Genomic DNA, 18390 nt, shown 5'->3' on the forward strand with positions numbered 1-18390 from the left:
ACCTACACATCTCAGGACACTAAGGGCAATTTTAGCATAGCCAATCAACCTAACCGCACATCTGTGGACTGTGGGAGGGAAACCGGAGCACCCGGAGGAAACCCACGCAGACACGAGGAGAATGTGCAAACTCCACACAGACAGTGACCCGAGCCAGGAATCGAACCCGGGACCCTGGAGCTGTGAAGCAGCAGTGCTAACCACTGTGCTACCGTGCCGCCCTCAAGCACTCCCTCAAGAGTGCACCAGCATGTCAGCCGACACCATCGGTTCAGTTCCTGCTGCAGAGGCTCAAGCACATAGAATCATACAGTGCAGAAGAGGCCCCTCGGCCAATCGAGTCTGTAGAAGCACCTGAACTCCCACCTAATCCCATTTACCAGCACTTGGCCCATAGCCCTGAATGTTATGCTATGCCAAGCGTTCATCCAGTTACTTTTTAAAGGATGTGAGGCAACCCGCTTCTACCACCCTCCTAGGCAGCGCATTCCAGACCCTCACCACCCTCTGGGTAAAAAAGGTTTTACGCAAATTCCCCCTAAACCTCCTGCCCCTCACTTTTAACTTGTGTCCCCCCCGTAACTGACCCTTCAACTCAGGGGAGCAGCTGCTCCTTATCCACCCTGTCCCTCATAATCTTCTACGCCTCGATCAGGTCGCCCTTTTATTTTTTCTGCTCCAACGAGAACAACCCAAGCCGATCCAACCTCTCTTCATAACTTAAATGTTCCATCCCAGGCAGCATCCTGGTGAATCTCCTCTGCACCTCCTCCAGTGCAACCACATCCTTCCTATAATGTGGAGACCAGAATTGCACACAGTGCTCCAGCTGGGGCCTCACCAAAGTTCGATACAACTCCTGATGACCTCCCTGGTTTTGTAATCAATGCCTCGATTGATAAAGGCAAGTGTCCCATATGCCTTTTTTCACCACCTTACTAACATACCCATCCGCTTTCGGAGACCTGTGGACAAATACGCCATGGTCCCTTTGTTCCACAGAGCTTCCCAGTGTCATGCCGTTCATTGAGTACCTCCTTGTCAAACTACTCCTTCCAAAGTGTATCACCTCACACTTTTCAGGGTTAAATTCCATCTTCCACTAATCCGCCCATTTGACCATCCCGTCTATATCTTCTTGTAGCCCAAGACACTCAAGCCTATTGCAGTGTAACCCTTACGTTTAATAATAAAACACATTGCTGATGATGTTCAACCTGAGTGATTTGAAGACTGTGACACAAGCGTTGGGGTGTTGGTCAAGCAGCATTGTACTGCCAGCACCGGGAGGTGAAACCTTCAGATATTTACCCCTTTAACTCTATTGATGCCTTGTGAGGATAGGTTGAGGGAGCTCAGTTTTTTCTCCTTGGAGAGACGAAGGATGAGAGGTGACCTGATAGAGACAAGATGTTGAGAGGTATAGATCGGGTGGATTCTCTGAGGCTTTTTCCCCGGGCTGAAATGGCTGCTACGAGAGGACACAGGTTTAAGGTGCTGGGGGGTAGGTACAGAGGAGATGTCAGGGGTAAGTTTTTCACTCAGAGGGTGGTGGGTGCGTGGAATCGACTGTCGTCAGTGGTGGTGGAGACAAACTCAATAGGGTCTTTTAAGAGACTCCTGGATGAGTACATGGAACTTAATAGGATTGAGGGTTATAGGTAAGCCTATATATAAGCCTAGGTAGGTAGGGACATGACCAGCGCAACTTGTGGGCCGAAGGGCCTGTTTGTGCTGTATTTTTTTCTATGTTCTAACTCTATTTAATGTGGTTTCCTTGCAGAGTGACATTTGGTCTTTGGGAATTACTGCAATCGAGATGGCGGAAGGAGCTCCACGTAAGTCTTTCTTTAAGCGGGGTTGATGAAGGAACTATTTCCTTTTGCTGAACTTTTCGCTCAGCCGACCCAGCTTTTGTTAGCCGTTTTTTTAAAAAAAAATCATTGAGCAACTAATGAGAATGATCGGCGCGATCGATTTGAGCTGTGGCTTTGTTCGTTAAAACTCAGACTCAGGAGCTGGCGGGATGGTTATTGGTCTGCCCACTCAATATCATTACTGCCGGACATGCTGTGTGGTGTGTCCCAAAGTTTTAAACTGTGGCCAGGAGAGATCCCCGTTTTCCAGGGCCAGATGTTTGTGTTCTGCTTCTGGATGCAACTTAAAAATAACGAGCTGGGAAGTAATTCATTCCATTGAATCCCTACAGTGCAGAAGGAGGCCATTCGGCCCATCGGGTATCTTACCCAGACCCTATTCCCGTAACCCCATGTATTTACCCTGCTGATTCCCCTAACCTGCATTTCTTTGGACACTAAGGGACAATTTAGCATGGCCAATCTACCAAACCCCCACATCTTTGGACATTTTAGGGCAATTTAGCATGGCCAATCCACCTAACCTGCACATCTTTGGACACTTAGGGACAATTTAGCATGGCCAATCCACCTAACCTGCACATCTTTGGACGCTAAGGGGCAATTTAGCATGGCCAATCCACCTAATCTATGCATCTTTGGACACCAAGGGGCAATTGAGCATGGCCAATCCACCTAACCTGCACATCTTTGGACACTTAGGGACAATTTAGCATGGCCAATCCACCTAATCGACACATCCTTGGACACTTAGGGACAATTTAGCATGGCCAATCCACCTAACCTGCACATCTTTGGACGCTAAGGGCCAATTTAGCATGGCCAATCACCTAACCTGCACATCTTTGGACACTAATGACCAATTTAGTATGACCAATGCACCTAACCTATGTATCTTTGGACACTAAGGGGCAATTTAGCATAGTGAAACCACCTAACCTGCACATCTTTGGGACACTAAGGGGCAATTTAGCATGGCCAATCCACCTAACCGGCACATCTTTGGACACTGAGAGGCAGGTTAGCATGGCTAGTCCACCTAACCTGCACATCTTTGTACACTAAAGCTAGCTAGCATGGCCAATCCACCTAACCTACACATCTTTGGACTGTGGGAGGAAACTGGAGCACCTGGAGGAAGACACGGGGAGAATGTGCAAACTCAACACAGACAGTGACCCAAGCCGGGAATCGAACCTGGGCCCCTTGGAGCTGTGAGGCAGCAGTGCTAACCACTGTGCTGCCGTGCCTCCTGCCCTTGGTTTTCAACTGTCTTTGAACCAAAGACTAACATTTCACTAGAATCTTTAGCTATCTTCGCCAAGCCAGAGTCAAGGACTACTGGACCCACAAGTCAATTGCAGAGTTCCAAATCGAGCAGCATGCAATCAGCTGTGTCAGTCAGAGTTAGAGGATATTCGAATGCGACTGGTGGCTTTGATGGATATAGTCACCACTCAATGAGTAATGTGCTGTGAGTGATTAGTGGGTTTCTTGTGCAGTTTATTACATTCTGTGGCAAGCGTTTTCTGCGTCCCAGTCGGGGCCGAGCACAAATTATGGGGTGCTTTAAGATTGTTGCTCTCTTATTGAACCAATAGTGCAGAGGCCTGGATCTGGCAACATCAGCTCAAATTCCACCCTGAATGCTGGGAAATTTAAAACAAATTCAGTGGATTGAATAAATGCAGAATCAGAGGCTCGTGGCAATGTTCGTGACTCTGAAACAAGGGGATTGTTATTAAAAATCCTTCCAATTCAAACACATCCTTTAGGGAAGGGCCTCTGCTGTCCTTACCCAAAGATGTGCAGGTTAGGTGGATTGGCCATGTTAAATTGTCCCTTAATCTCCAAAGATGTGCAGGTTAGATGGATTGGCCATGCTAAATTGCCCCTTAGTGTTCAAAGATGTGTAGGTTAGGTGGATTGGCCATGTTAAATTGTCCCTTAGTGTCCAAAGATGTGCCGGTTAGGTTAGGTGGATTGGCCATGCTAAATTGTCCCTTAGTGTTCAAAGATGTGCCGGTTAGGTTAGGTGGATTGGCCATGCTAAATTGTCCCTTAGTGTCCAAAGATGTGCAGGTTAGGTGGATTGGCCATGTTAAATTGTCCCTTAGTGTTCAAAGATGTGCAGGTTAGGTGGATTGGCCATGTTAAATTGTCCCTTAGTGTTCAAAGATGTGCCGGTTAAGTTAGGTGGATTGGCCATGCTAAATTGTCCCTTAGTGTTCAAAGATGTGCGGGTTAGGTGGATTGGCCATGCTAAATTGTCCCTTAGTGTCCAAAGATGTGCAGGTTAGGTGGATTGGCCATGTTAAATTGTCCCTTAGTGTTCAAAGATGTGCCGGTTAGGTTAGGTGGATTGGCCATGCTAAATTGTCCCTTAGTTTTTTTAATGTTTATTTATTAGTCGCAAGTAAGGCTTACGCTGCAATGAAGTTACATTGAAATTCCCCCCGTCGCCACACTCCAGCACTTGTTCGGGTCAATGTAACTAACCAGCCCATCTTTCAGACTGTGGGAGGAAACCGGAGCACCCAGAGGAAACCCACGCAGACACGAGTCAGAACGTGAAAACTCCACACAGACAGTGACCCAAGCCGGGAATCGAACCAGGTCCCTGGTGCCCTGAGGCAGCAGTGCTAACCACTGTGCCACCGCCTCTAGTGTCCCACGATGCGCAGGTTAGGTGGATTGGCCATGCTAAATTGCCCCTTCGTGTCCAAAGTTCTGTATGTTCGATGGATTGGCCAAGCTAAATTGCTCATTAGTGTCCATAGATGTGGCCTACATGTGACTCCAGCGCCATAGCAGTGTGGTGGCCTCAGTTAACTGCCCTTTGAATTGGTTTACCAAGCCGCTTCATTGCACACAAGCTGGTGGCTCACCTCCAGCTTCTCGGGGACAGTTAGGGACAGATGATAAATACTGGCCTGTTCTGTATCAGGGCGGCATCGTGGCGCAGTGGTTAGCACTGCTGCCTCACAGTGCCAGGGACCCGGGTTCAATTCCGGCCTTGGGTGACTGCCTGTGTGGAGTCTGCCATGTTTGCTGGCAGATCAATACACAAGCTATATCATTCCAAAATGATGGATGTGTCTGCTCTGGATTAAACTGGCAAATTGGTGACATTGTATAAGGTGTTGTTTATTTTTAGGCATCAGTTTAGTGATGTTCTTCAATGTGCCTTTTCCCTTTGTTTAATTCTTTCTTTTCTGTTTCACCTTAGCTCTCTGTGACATGCACCCAATGCGGGCATTATTCCTTATTCCAAGAAACCCCCCTCCCAGGTTAAAATCGAAGAAATGGTGAGTGATTGCAGAGCGTGATGGTTGGGAATGCGGTGCGGGGTGGCAGGGGGGGGCAGCGTCGTGTGACGTGTTCACCATTTTAATAACCTAGGGTGCCGGTCTGCCTTCAGCCCAGTTTCCCTGATGTGTTAGGCAGAGTAACACCAAGGCAGGAAGGAAAGTGAAAGGAAGTCAAGCCACAGTCGCCAGATGGAGCGCGATGGGATTAAAGGACACACTAAATTCTGAGGGGAACTGAAATGCTGCAGAGTTTCAGAAGCATAGAAAAAGGAAGGGTAGGGAGTCGGCAAACAAAGAATGAAACATTGAACAGGGAAAGCAGTTGTTACTTTGGTTCGACAGCACAGGGCAGAGTCACACAACGTACCTGCCTTTAATCCCCAAGGAACGCAAAACAAATCATTTATTTCGATTGAAATTTCGACATTGCTCCGCGGCATTCGGCCTTCTGATCTCTCCACTGAAGCTGGACTTGGGTAAATGTGACCACCGTTAGCCTCAGCTCACTGGGGACATCTACATGGAAAGACGGGAGTGTCCGAGGTCGAACAAAACCAAGGTGCACGTTTCTGCATCCAATCCGGACATTAACACCAAGAGGGCAACTTTGGGAGGGAGGATTGGTTCGGGGTTCAAAGGTTACGGGGAAAAGGCAGGAGAATGGGGTCGAGGTGTATATCTGCCATGATCGAATAGCAGAGCAGACTCGTTGGGCCAAATGGCCTAACTTTGCTCCTATACCTTACCGTCTTAGGGAACCAAGCCAGCAAAAAAAAAACGGGATTTTTTTTTGAGGTAAAATTTGAAGACTAAGAATTTCTTTGGGAATCTCACTTCAAGTGACAGAGGCAGAAGGGATTAAAAGTTCCAATTTTCTGGGTTTGGGTTTTCTGATGGAGGTTGCAGAATGCAAGGATGGAGGGGCAGGAATCCAAGTGCAGCATTATGGGTTATCCACTGAAATACTGGTCGTCCGTCAGTGGCGCTTCTCATATCTGACTGTCAAAGCTCTTGGTTTGACTTCCAACATCAAACTTTCGATGTGACTCGTTTTGATCCGAATGACACACCAGAAAGTCAGACGAGGGTTCTTATCAAACCCGAGGTAATAGCGGATGCGTTAGTGGTTATTTATCAAAACTCGTTGGATTCTGGGTTAGTGCTGGCAGATTGGAAAACGGCTAATGTTACGCCGCTGTTTAAAAAAGGAAATAGACAAAAGGCGGGTAACTACAGGCCGGTTAGCTTAACGTCTGTAGTTGGGAAAATGCTGAATCCATCATTAAAGAAGAAATAGCAGGCCATCTGGATAAGAATGGTTCGATTAAGCAGACGCAGCATGGATTCATGAGGCGAAAGTCGTGCTTGATGAACTTATTGGATTTTTATGAAGATGTGACTAGTGCGGTTGACGGAGGGGAACCAGTGGATGCGGTGTTTTTGGATTTCCAAAAGGCGTTTGATAAGGTGCCTCACAAAAGGTTGCTGAAGAAGATTGGGTCACACGGAGTTGGGGGTAGGGTGTCAGCGTGGATTGGGGATTGGCTATCCGACAGGAAGCAGAGAGTCGGAATAAATGGGTGCTTTTCTGGTTGGCAGATGGTAACTAGTGGCGTGCTGCAGGATCGGTACTGGGGCCTCAACTATTTACCATTTATATAGACGATCTGGAGGAGGGGACTGAGTGTAGGGTAACAAAGTTTGCAGACGACACAAAGATAAGTGAAAAAGGGAATCGTGTGGAGGGCGTAGAAGGTCTGCAGAGAGATTTGGACAGGCTGAGTGAGTGGGCGAGGATCTGGCAGATGGAGTATAACGTTGACAAATGTGAGGTTATTCACTTTGGAAGAAAGAATAGCAAATTGGATTATTATCTAAATAGAAAAAAAATTACAACATGCTACTGGGCAAAGGGACCTGGGGGTCCTTGTGCATGAGACGCAAAAACACAGTCTGCAGTGCAACAGGTGATCAAGAAGGCAAATGGGATGTTGGCCTATATCACAAGGGGGATAGAATATAAAAGCAGAGATGTCTTGCTGCATCTGTACAGGGCATTGGTGAGGCCGCAGCTGGAATACTGTGTGCAGTATTGGTCCCCTTATTTGCGGAAGGATATATTGACCTTGGAAGGAGTGCAGAGAAGGTTCACCAGGTTGATACCAGAGATGAGGGGTGTTGATTATGAGGAGAGACTGAGCAGATTGGGTTTGTACTCGTTGGAATTTAGAAGGCTGAGGGGGGATCTTATAGAGACCTATAAGATAATGAAGGGGCTGGATAGGGTAGAGGTGGAGAGATTCTTTCCACTTAGAAAGGAAGCTAGAACTAGAGGGCACAGCCTCAAAATAAAGGGGGGTCAGTTTAGGACAGAGTTGAGGAGGAACTTTTTCTCTCAGAGGGGGGTGAATCTCTGAAATTCTCTGCCCACTGAAGTGGTGGAGGCTACCTCGCTGAATATGTTTAAATCACGGATAGATGGATTCCTGATCGGTAAGGGAATTAGGGGTTATAGGGATCAGGCGGGTAAGTGGAACTGATCCACTTCAGATCAGCCATGATCTTATTGAATGGCGGGGCAGGCTCGAGGGGCTAGATGGCCTACTCCTGCTCCTATTTCTTATGTTCTTATGAGTTCCTTGACTGTGACCTTGACCGGGCACATGTCTGCTCTCTATGCTGCAATGACACCATGTACTGCAAGTCTTGCGAGCCCCGCCAAGCTGCTCTTGTTTTGAGTGCCTCTTCTGAGCTGCAAACGTTGCGTGGGTCACATTGCCGGCTGCCACTGTTGCGGAGACTGATTGTGGGGGGGGGAGGAGGTTGTGATTTAAACACAAACTGAGTCTGTCAGCATGCCGGTGGTGTGGGAGGCGGGGAGCGATCATGCCTAAATGTGGGAAGAAACCAGGTGTTGGTTTCCCACGTAGTCAGTTGATGTTTTTTTGTTATCGTGTGTGGACCTGGCCCGTAAACTCCCCTCACTTCCTCACAGCTGCCTACGTTGGGAATTGAATGGTAAAATGAAGTCAATTTAATTTATCGTCTTTCCTTATTTTCCCCCCCCCCCCTCACCAACTCTTTTCCCCTATTTCATCCCCCCTTTCCTTATCTTTTCCCCCCTTTTGCTTCCCTTCCCCCCTTTTCTCAATTTTACCTCTCTCCCGCCTACCCCCTTCCCTCACATCTCCATCTGTCACAGTTCACCCTCTGATTTCAGCTTCTCTGCCGTTTGGCCATTCACACCCTTTATTCTCTCTATGGACAGCCATTCGCAGCCTTAACCCCTGGTTTCTGTGGCTATGACTCATCTTTCATTCCCTCCCCCTGCAGTATAAATATCTCCCACTTTCTCTGCCTTTTTAGCTTTGACGTAGGGGCATCTGGACTCGAAACGTCAGCTCTTTTCTCTCCTTACAGATGCTGCCAGACCTGCTGAGATTTTCCAGCATTTTCTCTTTTGCTTTCAGATTCCAGCATCCGCAGTAATTTGCTTTTAATAGATTTAAGATTGGCTTGTAGGAATCTTCTTTTGCCAGGAGCCTCCCTCCCCACATAGACCGATCGGAAAACTCACGCCATATTTTTGTTTCAATCAGATCCATTGTCCTCTGTGCAATTATCAGGTTAATTCACCTGAACGTTTGAACCTTGCACCAAGCCTGCATTGACTCACAGCTCATCAGTACACCTATCCCTGCCAGGCCAGGAGACTTCTGGGCACCTCCTGGAAGTTGCCTTTGTCTAGACAGCGGGAGACTGTGTCCTGGCACAGATTAAGCCTCTCTGAGGACAGTCCCAATAGAAAGCGTCCTCTCTGGATGTACCACACGGCATGGCTCCTTCTCTAACCAATATTGCAAGAAACTACAAAGGGTCGTGAATGTAGCCCAATCCATCACGCAAACCAGCCTCCTGTCCACTGACTCTGTCTACACTTCCCGCTGTCTCGGGAAAAGCAGCCGGCATAATCAAGGACTCCATGCACCCCGGACATTCTCTCTTCCATCTTTTTCCGTCAGGTCTGAGGTCACGTACAACCGACTCAAGAACAGCTTCTTCCCTGCTGCTGTCAGACTTTTGAATGAACCTAACTTATATTAAGTTGATCTTTCTCTACACCCCAACTATGACTGCAACACTGCATTCTGCAATCTCTCGTTTCCTTCTCTGTGAACGGTATGCTTTGTCTGTATAGCGTGCAAGAAACAATACCTTTCACTGTATCCCAATGTATGTGACAATAATAAATCAAGTCAAATCCCTCTCCCCTATGTACTCCATGAACGGTATGCTTTGTATAGTGCGCAAGAAACAATACTTTTCACTGTATCCCAATGACAGTAATAAATCAAATCAAAAATTAATCCTGTTGCACGTTTCTCTTGATAGATAGATAGAAACCCTACAGTGCAGAAAGAGGCCCTTCGGCCCATCGAGTCTGCACCGACCACAATCTCACCCAGGCCCTATCCCCATATATTTTACCCGCTAATCCCTCTAACCTACACATCTCAAGACTCTAAGGGGCAATTTTAGCATGGCCAATCAACCTAACCCGCACATCTTTGGACTGTGGGAGGAAACCGGAGCACCCGGAGGAAACCCACGCAGACACGAGGAGAATGTGCAAACTCCACACAGACAGTGACCCAAGCCGGGAATCGAACTCAGGTCCCTGGAGCTGTGAAGCAGCAGTGCTACCCACTGTGCTACCGTGCTGCCCCGTGAAGCTCATGATTGAGGTGCACTGGGATTCCGAAACTAGTTGCATTTGGGGAAACGAGTGGGTTGCATTTTTTTTGATTTATTATAGTCACATGTATTGGGATACAGTGAAAAGTATTGTTTCTTGTGCCCGATACAGACAAAGCATACCGTTCATAGAGTACATAAAGGAGAAGGTTTGATTTATTATTGTCACTTACTGGGATACAGTGAAAAGTATTGTTTTTGTGCGCCAGAGAGACAAAGCGTTCATAGAGTACATAGGGGAGAAGGAAAGGAGAAGGTGCGGAATGTAGTGTTACAGTCATAGCTAGGGTGTAGAGAAAGATCAATTTAATATCTGGTAGGTCCATTCAAAAGTCTGACAGCAGCAGGGAAGAAGCTGTTCTTGAGTCTGTTGGTGCGTGACCTCAGACTTTTGTATCTTTTTCCCGACGGAAGAAGGTGGAAGTATGTGCAGGAGGGGGGGGCCTCGATTATACTGGCTGCTTTCCCGAGGCAGCAGGCATTGTAGACGAAGTCAATGAATGCAGCTAAGGAAGCTCTTTCATCCCCTCTACCTGGAGGCTTGAGTGTTCTGTGCCTATGAAGCAAACACTTGGGGCTTTAGGCAAACCTGTTTGCCGCAAACCCGAAAGAGAAAATGCTGGAGAATCTCAGCAGGTCTGGCAGCATCTGTAAGGAGAGAAAAGAGCTGATGTTTCGAGTCCGGATGACCCTTGGTCAAAGCTAAAAGGGACAGTAAGAAGTTTCACAACGCCTGATGAAGGAGCGGCGCTCCGAAAGCTCATGATTCCAAATAAACCTGTTGGACTTTAACCCGGTGTCGTGAGACTTCTTACTGTGCCCCGCCCCAGTCCAAAGCCGGCATCTCCACCTCATGGCTAAAAGGCGTTGAAAATGGGAGATATTTATACTGTAGGGGGAAAGACAAGTCATAGCCACAAAAACAAGGGGAAAAGCTAAAAGGTGCTAATGGCAGTTCATCAGGAGAGTAAAGGGTGTGAATGGCCAAACGGGCAGAGAAGCTGAAATCAGAGGGTAAGCTGTGACAGATGAAGGTGTGGGGGGTGAATGGGTGGGAGAGAGGTAAAATTGAGGAAAAGGGGAAGCAAGGGATGAGAAAGGATAAGAAAAGGGGATAAAATAGAGGGAAAGGGTGGGGGAGGGGGAAAAAAAATAAAGGAAGCCAATAAAGAAATAAAAGGTAGAGAAAGTGAAAAATTATATGATTTGAAAACAAAGGGGTGGAGGTGGGGTAGAGCGAATCATCTGAATTCGATGTTGAGACCAGGAGGTTGTAAAGTGCCCAGCCGGAAGATGAGATGCTGTTCCTCTAGTTTGCATTGAGCTTCACTGGGACGTTGCAGCAGGGTCAAGGACAGACCTGTGGGCTTGGGAGCAGGATCGTGTGTTAAAATGGCAAGCAACCCCAGTGATTCGCTTTTTACCCAGTGTCTGCCGTGAATATTTGTGCAAACTGTCTGTAACTTGCGCAGTTTTTTTTTTAAAAACAAAGAACGCTACTGTACAACCATTTCTTTGATAGGTCGAGGAGGTTCATAGAGTTCATTGAGAATTGCCTGATAAAAAATTACACCCAGAGGCCGTCGACAGATCAGCTGCTGAAGCACGGCTTCATCCGAGACCAGCCAACTGAGAGGCAGGTACGCATCCAGCTGAAGGACCACATCGATCGCACCCGGAAGAAGCGAGGTGAAAAAGGTGAGGGAGGGGGTCACTTACTCGGCAGCAGCCGCTGCCCGTCTTCTCACGTGCCGCGCTGATAATTTCACGTCTCACGTCGGGGGGCCATAGTAACAGGTTGTGTTTGTCAAACAGAGGAGACAGAGTACGAATACAGCGGCAGTGAGGAGGAGGAGGACAATGTCGGTGAAGAAGGAGAACCCAGGTGTGTTTTTCGAGAAATAAAAAAGCTGCGTCTGTTTTGTTGAGAAGGGGCCTCTTTCATAGAATCCCGGCAGGGCAGGAGGCGGCCATTCGGCCCATCGAGCCCACTCCGACAGCAGTCCCACCCCGGCCCTATCCTCACGCATTTATCCTGATAATCTCCCTGATAACCTCTACAGCAATCTCCCTGACACTCAGTGTCATTTAGCATGGCCAATCCACCTAACCTGCCCATCTTTGGACACTAAAGGACAATTTAGCATGGCCAATCCACCAAACCCGCACATCTTTGGACACTAAGGGGCAATTTACCATGGCCAATCCACCTAACCCGCACATCTTTGGACACTAAGGGGCAATTTAGCACGGCCAATCCACCTAACCTGCCCATCTTTGGACACTAAGGGACAATTTAGCATGGCCAATCCAACTAACCTACACATCTTTGGACACTAAGGGGCAATTTAGCATGGCCAATCCACCTAACCTACACATCTTTGGACACTAAGGGGCAATTTAGCATGGCCAATCCACCCAACCTACACATCTTTGAACACTAAAGGGCAATTTAGCATGGCCAATCCAACTAACCTACACATCTTTGGACAGTAAGGGGCAATTTAGCATGGCCAATCCACCTAACCTGCACATCTTTGAACACGAAAGGGAAATTTATTATGGCCAGTCCACCCAACCTGCACATCTTTGGGCTGTGGGAGGAAACCGGAGCACCCGGAGGAAACCCACACAGACACGGGGAGAACGTGCAGACTCCACACAGGCAGTGACCCAAGGCTGGAATTGAGCCCAGGCCCCTGACACTGTGAGGCAGCGGTGCTAACCCCACTGTGCCTGTTAACCACTTCCCACTCTCCACATTTAGTTTTGCTGCGGAATGGGCCATGTTGGTGTCAGCACCGAGTACTGTGACCCTTAACATAAAGCACCAAAGTCAGCCCAGAAGTGTACCTTTCACTTCTGCAGTCTCCTTCCCTGAGTGAGATTTTTTTTGCTTGGTAGTTTGAGGTGCCAAGTTCTGCTTTTTATGTGCATTAAGGTGAGTGGCGTTGGTGCTGGGGGGATGGGCGTTTCACCATCCTTCCTGTTCACGCTCGCAAGGCCAAATCACCTTTTTCAACTCTGCCTCAAACTCTGTGCCCGAACCACAGATTCCCTCACAGCCACTGTCACAGGGAGAAGCAAGGAGCTTGCATCCTTACCACCCTCTTTGACAGCAGCTGAGCTTCCAATCCCTAATTAACTCGATTCAGAAAGACCACCCGGTCCCTTGTAAAAAACAAATAACGGGGTTGGGATACAATCCCCTATTAATAAATTGCGCGCCCTTTAATTTTTTTAAGTGAGATTTAAATAAAAAGTAAAGTTTGTTTATTAGTCACAAGTAGGCTTAACACTGCAATGAAGTTACTGTGAAAATCCCCTGGTCGCCACACTCCGGCACCTATTCGCGTAACACTGAGGGAGAATTTAGCATGGCCAATGCACCCTAACCAACACGTCTTTCGTTCTGTGGGAAGAAACCGGAGCACCCGGAGGAAACCCACGCAGACACAAGGAGAATGTGCAAACTCCGCACAGACAGTGACTCAAGCCGGGAATCGAACCCAGGTCCCTGGCGCTGTGAGGCAGCAGTGCTAACCACTGTGCCGCCCCACACCAGAGCTGTGGTAAACTGTTTAAAGATCCATTTTTAGTGACTCTATGTAAAAAGATTTTTTAAAAACTCGGAAACGATAACAAATGAAGAAAATTCTGAAAATGTTGTGTGTCTGATAGGATTGTTTTGAGGAGAGACCTTTACAAAGAACAGTGCAGCACAGGAACAGGCCCTTTGGCACTCCAAACCCGTGCCGATCATAATGCCCGAACTAAATTTGTAAAAAAACCTTCTGCCCTTACTCGGTCCGTATCCCTCTATTCCCTCCCTATTCATGAACCCATCCAAATGCCTCTTAAATGTTGCTAATGTGCCTGCTTCCACCACCTCCTCTGGCAGCGCGTTCCAGGCACCCACCACTCTCCGTGAAAAACTTTCCTCGCACATCTCCCTTAAACTTTCCCCCTCTCATCTTGAACCTGTGCCCCCTTGAAATTGACACTTCCACTTTGAAGAAAAAGCCTCTGACTATCCACCCTGTCTATGTCTCTCATCATTTCGTACAGCTCTATCAGGTCTCCCCTCAGCCTCCGCCTTCCCAGTGAAAACAATCCTAGTTTATCCAACCCCTCCTCATGGCCGACACCCTCCAGACCAGGGCAACATCCTGGTGAACCTGCTTTGCACTCTCTCCAAAGCTTCCATGTCCTTCACGCAATACTCCAAATGTGGCCTAACCAAGGTTTTCTAGCTTTAACCTCTGTTTCCAATGCATTTATCTTCACTCAGCATTCAGTTGCATGTATGAGTGACATTAAAGTGAGGGAGTTGAGAAATTTTAACTCAGAATTATGATAACTTTAGAAATAGCAGTGGGAGTAAAGCATGCGACCTGTGAGCCTTACAGCCTTGAAAAAATATTTGGATGAGCACTTGAAATATTGCAACATTCGAGGTTCGAATTGGGGCGGCACGGTGGCACAGTGGTTAGCACTGCTGCCTCACAGCGTCAGGGACACGGGTTCAATTCCGGCCTCAGGTCACTGTCTGTGTGGAGTTTGCACGTTCTTCCCGTGTCTGCATGGGTTTCCTCCGGGTGCTCCGGTTTCTTCCCACAATCCAAAGATGTACAGGTTAGGTGCTTTGGCCATGATAAATTGTCCCTTAGTATCCAAAGGTATGTGGGTTAGGTTGACTGCCCATGCTAACCTGACCCTCGTGTCCAGGGGGATTAGTAAATATGTGGGGTTATGGGGATAGGGCCTGGATGAGTTTGTGGTCGGTGCAGACTCAATGGGCTGCATGGCCTCCTTCTGCACTGTAGGGATTCTATGAGGTGCAGGAAAATGGGATTAGCGTACTTTTCGTGGTAGATATTATTGGTGCAGACCCATAGGGCCGAAGGACCTTTTCTGCACTGTATGACTCGATACACTGGCGTTCAATATGGTCATGTCTGATTATCTCCCTTAGCTCTACTTACCTCAACACTCTCCATATCCTTCGATTCCCTGAGGGATCAAAATCCTTCCTCGGGCTTCAAATGTGTTTAGTGACGGCACAGCCACAAACTTCACAACCCTTTGAGTAAAGAAATTTACTCGTCCCAGTCCTGGGTGATGGGCACCTTGTCCTGAGGCTGTGCCCCTCCCTTGTTCTAGACTTCACAGCCAAGGGGAAACAGTGTCTTAGTATCGACCCTCTGAAGCACCTTCACAATCTGGAATGCTTCAGTGGGGATCGCCTCTCATTCTTCAAAGCTCCAGAGAATGTGGACCCAATTCACTCAGCCCCTCAGCATGAGAGACCTTCCCATCTCGCTGACCTCTAGCGAACCTTCACTGCGCCGCTTCTAATTCAAGTAGATCCATCCTTAAATATCGAGACCAAAATTGCACACAGTATCCCAGGTCCGGACTCACCAAAACCCTGTGCAGTTCAAGCAAGACGTTATTCTTGTGCCACAAGCCAAAGGCCAACGTGCCACTTGCTGCACCTGCACGCTGACTCTTTTGTGTTTCTGGTGCGCATATACCTCGGTTTCCCGGAACATAAACATTTCCAAGCTTCGCACCGTTTAAAAACTATTCTGCCATCCTGTTTTCATCAAAGTGAATCTCTCCTTATTATATGCTTATCTGTCACCTTGTTGCCCACCCACTTAACCCTTTGCGGCCTCTCTGTGTCCTTCTCACAGCTTGCATTCCCGCCTGGTTCTGTGTTGTCTGCAAACTCCAGTGCATTACTCCTTGTCCAAGTCATTAATGTGGATTGTAAATAGTTGAGGTCCCAGCCTTTGAGCCTTGTGACCCTCCATAGTCTCATAGAACATAGAACAGTACAGCACAGTAGAAGCCCATCAGCCCTCGATGTTGTGCCGAGCTTTGTCCGAAACCAAGATCAAGCTATCCCACTCCCTATCATCCTGGTGTGCTCCATGTGCCTATCCAATAACCGCTTGAAAGTTCCGAAAGTGTCCGACTCCACTATCACAGCAGGCAGTCCATTCCACAGCCCAACCACTCTCTGAGTAAAGAACCTACCTCGGACACCCCTCCTGTATCTCCCACCACGAACCTTATAGTTATGCCCCCTAGTAACAGCTACATCCATCCGAGGAAATAGTCTCTGAACGTCCACTCTATCTATCCCCCTCATCATCTTATAAACCTCTATTAAGTCGCCTCTCAACCTCCCCCACTCTAAAGAGAAAAGTCCTAGCTCCCTCAACCTTTCCTCATAAGACCTACCCTCCAAACCAGGCAGCATCCTGGTAAATCTCCTCTGCACTCTCTCCAATGCTTCCACATCCTTCTTATAGTGAGGTGACCAGAACTGCACGCAATATTCCAAATGTGGTCTCACCAAGGCCCTGTACAGTTGCAGCATAACCCCACGGCTCTTAAACTCCAACCCCCTGTTAATAAAAGCTAACACACTATAGGCCTTCTTCACAGCTCTATCCACTTGAGTGGCAACCTTTAGAGATCTGTGGATATAAACCCCAAGATCTCTCTGTTCCTCCACATTCCTCAGAACCCTACCTTTGACCCTGTAATCCACATTCAAATTTGTCCGACCAAAATGAATCACCTCGCACTTATCAGGGTTAAAATCCATCTGCCATTTTTCGGCCCAGCTTTGCATCTTATCAATGTCTCTTTGCAGCCTACAACAGTCTCCCAACTTGAAAGTGCCCCATTTATCCCTACTCTCTGCTTCCTGTCAACCCATCCTCGATCCATGTCAGTTTATTGCCACCAACTCCTTGGGCCCTTATCTTGTGTATTAACCTTTTGTGTGGCACCTTATCGAATCCAAATATACTACATTCACTAGTTTGCCTGTTTTGTACCCTTCTGGTTGCACCCTCAAGAAACTCCAATAGATTTGTCAAACAGGATTCCCCTTTCATCAAACCACGCTGACTTTTTCTAATCATACTTTGTTTCTCTCAATGCACTGTTACTAAACAGTGGCACCTTCCTGATGGCTGATGTCAGGCTCATAGGCTTGTAGTCTCCAGTTGTCCTCCTCTCTCCTTTCTTGACGAAAGGTGTTACATTCACCAACTTCCACCTTGCTGGGGCTGTTCCCAGGGAAACTCGGGAATGTTAGAAAATTCAGAGCCACCCCATCGACTATCTCCGCAGCTGTCTCCTTTCGATCCCTGGGATGTAGGCCATCGGGTCCTGGTGATTTGCTGGAGTTTTGTCCCTAGAGTTTCTCCATTAATCTGGAATTCACTGCCTGATATCCATGGAATCCCGGCAGTGCAGAAGGCCATTTAGCATGGCCAATCCACCTAACCTGCACATCTTTGGACACTAAGGGGCAATTTAGCATGGCCAATCCACCTAACCTGCACATCTTTGGACACTAAGGGGCAATTTAGCATGGCCAATCCACCTAACCTGTACATCTTTGGACACTAAGGGGCAATTTAGCACGGCTAATCCACCTAACCTGTACATCTTTGGACACTAAGGGGCAATTTAGCATGGCCAATCCACCTAACCTGTACATCTTTGGACACTAAGGGGCAATTTAGCATGGCCAATCCACCTAACCAGCACGTCTTTTGGACTGTGGGAGGAAACCCACGCAGACACGTGGTGAATGTGCAGACTCCACACAGACAGTCACCCAAGGCCGGAATCGAACCCGGGTCCCTGGCGCTGAGAGGCAGCAGTGCTAACCGCTGTGTCACCGTGCTGCCCATGGTTCTAATTCAACTTTCAAAAGAGTGGTGGATTAATGCTTCATGGCGATAAACTGTCAGGGCAGTAGTGAATGAGCAGGGGGGGTGGGACTTATTGGGTAACTGTCCTGGTGGGGACGGGCTGAATGGCTGCCTTCTGGGCTGTATGATTCTGAGCATTGTGTGATTCTTGTGTACCTTTCTTCTTGCCCTCCCCCCCCAAATCCGCGGCAGCTCCATTGTGAATTTGCCGGGTGAATCGACGCTGAGACGCGACTTCCTGCGTCTGCAGCAGGAGAACAAGGAGCGCTCAGAAGCTGTGAGGCGGCAGCAGCAGATCGTGCTGCCGCGCCGGGACCCCGAGGAGCTCAAGCGGCAGCTTATCTCCGAGCGCCACAAACGGGTGGAGGAGCAGAAGGAGCAGCGGCGCCGGCTGGAGGAGGTAGAATTCTCACACACGTTCTTCAGTGCTCTTGGAGCATAACTCGAATCAGAGAAGCGATGATTTATAATGACTGTATTTTGTGTACATTCTGTGGCCCCCAGCGAGAAGCAGAGAATTCCCCCAGTCCAGAAGGAAGCCATTTGGCTCATTGAGACTTCACTGACTTCGACAGAGCATCTTGTTCAAGCTCACTCCTATCCCCGTGACTCCATGCATTTATCATAGAAACCCTACAGTGCAGAAGGAGGCCATTCGGCCCATCGAGTCTGCACCGACCACAATCCCACCCAGGCCCTACC

The 18390-nt window shown here is 48.1% G+C and overlaps 1 protein-coding gene across 4 annotated transcripts in view; it reads left to right on the forward strand.

Annotated features, from left to right (window-relative positions):
• Positions 1-18390, forward strand: part of LOC144481730 (misshapen-like kinase 1) — a 283663-nt gene that overhangs the window by 147197 nt on the left and 118076 nt on the right. For all 4 annotated transcript variants that reach the window (XM_078200874.1, XM_078200875.1, XM_078200876.1 and 1 more), the window contains exons 7-11: positions 1784-1838; positions 5107-5185; positions 11466-11641; positions 11759-11828; positions 17881-18088. In XM_078200874.1, coding sequence (XP_078057000.1) covers positions 1784-1838; positions 5107-5185; positions 11466-11641; positions 11759-11828; positions 17881-18088 — 588 coding nt within the window. The remainder of the gene's footprint in view (positions 1-1783; positions 1839-5106; positions 5186-11465; positions 11642-11758; positions 11829-17880; positions 18089-18390) is intronic.

Source organism: Mustelus asterias, chromosome 31, assembly GCF_964213995.1.
Source record: "Mustelus asterias chromosome 31, sMusAst1.hap1.1, whole genome shotgun sequence".
Classification (NCBI taxonomy): Eukaryota; Metazoa; Chordata; class Chondrichthyes; order Carcharhiniformes; family Triakidae; genus Mustelus; species Mustelus asterias.